General features: G+C 38.1%; 1 protein-coding gene across 1 annotated transcript; it reads right to left on the bottom strand.

Moving 5' to 3' along the window:
* Window positions 1–2,032: 2,032 nt before the first annotated feature.
* LOC139881251 (uncharacterized acetyltransferase At3g50280-like) lies at window positions 2,033–3,480 on the bottom strand. The gene is made up of 2 exons (XM_071865757.1): window positions 2,588–3,480; window positions 2,033–2,510 (listed from the first exon to the last, which is right to left on the bottom strand). Exons 1-2 carry the CDS (start codon window positions 3,478–3,480, stop codon window positions 2,033–2,035), a joined length of 1,371 nt encoding a protein of 456 aa, XP_071721858.1.
* Window positions 3,481–5,795: the final 2,315 nt, after the last annotated feature.

The following is a 5,795-nucleotide window of genomic DNA, read 5'->3' as shown; positions in this document are numbered from 1 at the left end:
CCATATTTGCTGCAAGCTGTTCATTCTTCCAACATCTCATTACATGATTTCCATGAGGTAGTTGCTTCTATATGTGAAGAATCTAGTCCAGACCAGCGGAATGCTGCCACCGAACATGCAGTAATTATAAAATTGTCTCTTGGAAGTATTTATTTTTTACTTTTGCTGGCTAAAAAAGGTTGGTCGGTGGTTCCTCTCCAGGCAGAAATGGACACTGATATGCCGTCTGTAAGTAGTCACTACGAAGCCTTAAGAAAGGAAGGGCCCTTGAACTGGAGCAACATTGAGGGCCTCTTTTGTCCTATTTGTGATCATGCATGGACAACTGGTGGTCTTCATCAGGTCTGGTAATCTCTAATTCCTCTCTTCAAGACTGGAAATATTAGCGTTGTACATATTTGAAAATCTGTTGACCCTTCTGCTTTTGGGGGCTGTAGCTGTCTTCCTTGTGGTCACTTGTTTGGTTTCCCTTGAATCAATAAATGGGTGGAGCACAATAGAGCCTATCCAAAGGTACTTCATTTTCTTTCATTTCTATGCCGAACTGTTCAATACTGACTATCTAGTCATTACTATTAGTAATATCTTTTCTCCTCTCTTTCAGTGCCCTCACTGCAACAAGGGATACTCATCCACTGGCATCACAAAGCTCTTCTCGGCACAGTTTGTTGCAGTTGATGAAGCGGCAAAAAGTACCATTTTGAAACTCTGTTAGCAGTTTTCTTTTAAGAAGCCTAATATTGGTTGGGGGTGGGGGTTTCTCTTTGCAGAAAATCGAATATTTGGAGGCTAAATGTGCTTCTCTGGATAAACTAAACACCATCGAGGTAAACTTCACTGAGTAGCTTGAATAGAAGAGGAACATGCTTTGTTGTTGCTATTCTTCTCTATAAAATGGTGTTAAAACAGAACATAGTGTGGTTCTGCAAGTAATCTTTCAGTCATCGGTATTGGTTTTGATCTAGTTTTACAGCTTGTTCGTCTCGACTTATGGATTTTGCAAATTGGTTTTTTCAATCTGAGTGCACAAGTGACAATTGTACGTCTGAGTAACTTGATTTAGAGATTCAAGGATATTCTTGTTTAATCCTTTTTGTAGCTAATAATGGAATTTCGCCCAGATGAGTCATTTACAGAATTGTTTGCTTATTTTCCACCTTTGCAAAGTATTAGCGAGTCAAAGGAGGCCCTTAAGGATGTTAAAGATAAACTACAAGCATTTGCGGGAAAACTGTTCGCTGAGTTGGGAAACATTACCTCTAAGATTGAGGATGCAATTGCAAATCAGAAAGAAATCCGTACGGTCCTCGGTTCAACTTGAAGATATTATAGTCTTTGATAAGGTAGACTGTGATAATGTTCTAGATGCAAAATCAAGAGAATTTAGTGATTCTTGCCGTTAAATTTTCCCTTTTTATTTCTGGATTCTTCATTTCTGCTGAATATTGAGGATGATTCATTCTACTGCTTGAATTAAACGATGAATGTCGTTTTCATCTTATGGATATTAAATTAAGAATGTTAACTAACTGAATATCGGCAATTAACGCTGATTATGGTCAAGAGGAGGAGGGAGGTGGCGGGGAGGCGAATGCTTCTCATTTTATGGCGGCGGCTCCTCCAAAACCCTGACAGTTAATGTCAAGTTTCCACGTAGCACCTTACATGGCAAGCAACAGAAAAACAGAGGGGCCCTTCGTGCCACGTCACTGCCCTCTAACACAACGATGACGTCTCTCCTTACCACACAATTCCCATCTTTCTCACCTGACTCGTCCTTTCTTCGCCAGCACCAAAACCCAGAAAACGCTTTCTTCTTCATACGCCCAAAAAGCTACATCTACCTCCAATCGCCACCGACCGCCGCCACAGATTTAGTCGAATTCCACTGTCATTCCGTCGAGCTTCTAGAGGATCTAGGTTTCTTCCGTAACAGAGAAACCAAATTTGTTTGAATGAAGTGTTTATTCGAAATAGAAGTTAAACCCATACATATGCTACTACTGATAAAATCAATTTCAAATCATGAATTTTAATTTGGTTTTGATTTGATGGTAACAGAATCCATGAATTCTTTATCCTTTGCCACGGTCTCCAACACATTAAGAGAAAGGCAAGCTTCAATGTCGATACTTCCTTGTTCAATTCCTTCAAACAGAGTGATCTTCCCAAGAGATTTGTTTGCCTCTCCGCTCCGAATGGCAATAGGCTTTCCCCAACCGAAATCATTTCCATAAACATCGAACCTCGGCGAACTACTCGTGATCAAAGCATTAGTGGCCGCGTCGCTTAATGTTGGCAGTTTAGGGTTCTCAACCCATCTCTTAAAATAGTCCTTCATTTCGTCTTCTGTGTGTTCAGCTACCATTCTGTTCATCTTCCAAGCTACGAAGCCGAGTTCATTATCGATTAACTGTTTCGCTTTCAGAGTTAACGCTCCTACTTGAATTGCGTTGCCAAAATAATGTTCTGGAAATCCTTTCACTCTTGATCGTGCTCCTATTAGCAACCTGTCAATCATAATAATGTCAAACCAAACTAGAAATTTTACAACATACAGTACTAGTATTAGTTATGATGAAATTACTTGTAATGTGTTTCTTGATCAGGTTCAACCATGGAGTTTGCATATTGACTGCGAATGACTGAGCGCCAAAAATGAGCAAGTAAAGCTTGCAATGAAGAGATTTTGTTGGTGCCAGCTTCAGCATTTGCTTTTGATTTGAGTGTAGCTACACTTTCTCTTCTGAAATGAAAAACCCTCTCCCTCAATGGTTGCGGAGTAACAGAATCTTTGTTGTCGTCGGTCGGAATAATCGGAATCCGTATTGGGGGCTCAATACCGTCTGGAAACCAACGGTGCAAAGCAGGAGGGTTCGGAATCGACCCTGTTTGAAACTGACTCGAAGTCCTTGAGATTTCGGCCCAAGAATTGACGAAATGCCAGAACGACGTGCCATCAACAACTGAGTGATTAACGGTGCAGCCGATGAAGATACCGTCGACGAGCTCAGTTACTTGCACAGCAAGCAACGGCTCTCGAACTCCCTCGTGATTTTCAACTCCGTTGAGTAGGAAAAACGAACGGGTAATTTCAATAGGAACATATTCGGTTTCCGTTGTATCAGCAACACTCACACCATTCGCTACTGCATGCACAAATCGCGCCCCTGAATTGTCGCAATCGATGAAAAAACGGCAAGTAGCGTCGCCATCATCGTTTTCGATCATGTTCAGGCGGCCTGCGAGAGGAGGAAAGAAGGCTAGCGTGCGAGAGAGGGAGGATTTAAGGTGTTCGACGTAATTGAATTTCTGATTTGGTTTGTTGAAGATAAGTCCTTTTTGAATGGCGTGAACTCGAAGGAGTTGGAGATCCCATGGTGTTAGATTAATTCTTTCTTTTGTTTTCCTCTTCTTCTCATCGCCATCATTGGTTGGTGCTCGAATAACACTAGTAGATAGTATTTGAATGTTCGCCATGAATTTCTTAACAAGTAGCTACCTATGGTCATGGATTGATACTAATAAGATAATTCGAATTGTATACGATAACATATTATTTTCAAAATAAAAATGAAAATGCTGTCGTCTTGTCTTGTGTAGTCAATTCAAGACCCCACAAGACTCGAACTAGAAAATTGCATACGTGTTTAGAGCATTTATTTACAAGGTACTGCAGCCCACCTCAAGATTATAACTGTTTTTAGATCTCTTCGGGTATCTTCACCGCCGACAGTAGTGAGACTAATTTCTCGTTTCGACTGTCAGTGCACGAAGCGGTAGGGAACTGACCACTGAGTTTTTTTCATTCGCAGAGATTGGAGATCGAATCCCAACCTACTGATTAAGAGATGAGGCGTTGAACCACCACGCCAACCCTAGTGGTTCTCAAGATTATAACCGTAACATTAACATTAGAGAATACTCCATATAATTACTAATTACTCTCTCTGCCCATTAATATATATTTTTTTAATTTTTCTAAATACATTTAAAAAGAGATGCATAAATTTATTAATATTGATTAAATACTGATTTGGTTTTGCGAAGAGAAGTCCTTTTTGAATGGTTTGAACCGGAAGGAGTTGGAGATCCCATGGTGTTAGATTAACTCTTTCTTTCGATTTCGTCTTTCCATCCTCATTGCTCGGTGGTGCTTGAATAAGATTTGCAGAGATTATTTGAATGTCGGCCATGATTTTCTTACCAAGTAGCTATGTATTGATTGATTGATGATACTTATAAGCTCAATAAATTAATACTTGAGTTGCGTTAGGTGTTAATTAAGTAACGCACTCTAATTAATTAGGTACTAGAGGGGTGCTCGTTGCGAAAGCAACAGGCTTTGATCGTTGTTGATCAATATGTATGAAAATAAATATTAAAATAAATATCAAAATATAATTTGGATCGGGAAAAAGAAGCGAATACGATAAAATATATACATTATTAAACAATTTATTATACCTCTTCTTTTTTGAAAATCGGAAGATAAAAATATTTAGTATCATTTTTACGTATTTATTTTAATTTAATTTTCGTATACTCGAACAATCATCGTAGGAATCAATCGGCCCGATAAAATTATCGAAAAATTAATAATACGTCTACATAAATTATGTCGTGCAAAAAATACTGAATGAGTCCTTACGTTTCTCATACGTCGCATTTAATTAATTTACATCTCAGAAAATTCTTTGATTAATTTTATTTAACACCAATTCACTTATAATATATTTGTAATTCAAAATTAAGACTTTATTAATTCTTATCGACTTAGCTCAAGACATTTTAATCTTAATACCCTTTAATTAAATTCAAATAGACATTTTAAATTCTTCAATTAATTTATTATTATTTTACACATTTATTACAACTCAATAACTACTCCAATGTATTTAATAACCAATTTAAATACCTTAAAATCATGATTTATTACTCTTAATACACCATAATTCATAATTTTTTTTCACCTTCTAATAAATTTTTCACATATTTAGGTTTAGAATATTATTATTTAGCTTCGGTTAAAATTTGGCAGGTTTGGAAGACCATATGTTGGTTCGTTTTAGGTTTGGATAACATATAAGTTCGGGATTGGTTCAATTGAAGTCTCAACAGATTGATTTTAAAGCGAACCGAACCAATTTTAATTCATGGAAAAGATCAAACTATCCCTGGTTCATACGGGACATTAACGGTGTTTCTGTAATTACTTTTAAAAATTAAGGGTACAATGGTCATTTAACAGTTAAACCCGTTTATAAAAGTGTTGGACTGGTTCGGTTCAGCTCATTTTTTCTCCGTTTTCCCCCTCTCTCTAGTTCATCTCTCTCTCTAAAGTTGGGGCGGGCGGCCGCAAATTTTCCAGAATCCGGCGGCTTCCACGACGGTCCGGCGGTTATTGCGGATTCCGGCGAGTTTCACACGGTCGACTCGTTACGACGTCGCAAACACGGTGGTGGTATTATTTTGACGAGATTCGCAGCTGTTTGGCCGGAATGTGAAATCAAAGCGACGGTAAAAAAATTTCAAATCTTTAGATCTCGACCCAATTTTCAAAAATAAATGAATTTGGATGAGTTTAGGGGTGGTTGCCGTCGATTCAAAGTTTCCGGCCAAATTTCCAAAGTATTAGATCTGCTCTGATTTTTGTATATGTTATTCTTGGGTTAAATCTAAGGATTTTGTGTGTTGGTTTCGTTTTGATTCAATGAACGGTTGGGGTGGAATTTCGACTTGAAGTTCCGGCCGAAATAAAAAAATCATTCTTTTGCTTTGATCTCCTAGTATGT

The sequence above is a fragment of the Rutidosis leptorrhynchoides genome, unplaced genomic scaffold (genome assembly GCF_046630445.1).
Source record: "Rutidosis leptorrhynchoides isolate AG116_Rl617_1_P2 unplaced genomic scaffold, CSIRO_AGI_Rlap_v1 contig135, whole genome shotgun sequence".
Classification (NCBI taxonomy): Eukaryota; Viridiplantae; Streptophyta; class Magnoliopsida; order Asterales; family Asteraceae; genus Rutidosis; species Rutidosis leptorrhynchoides.
The sequence above is the reverse complement of the archived record's forward strand: the minus strand, read 5'-3'. Positions and strand labels throughout refer to the sequence as shown.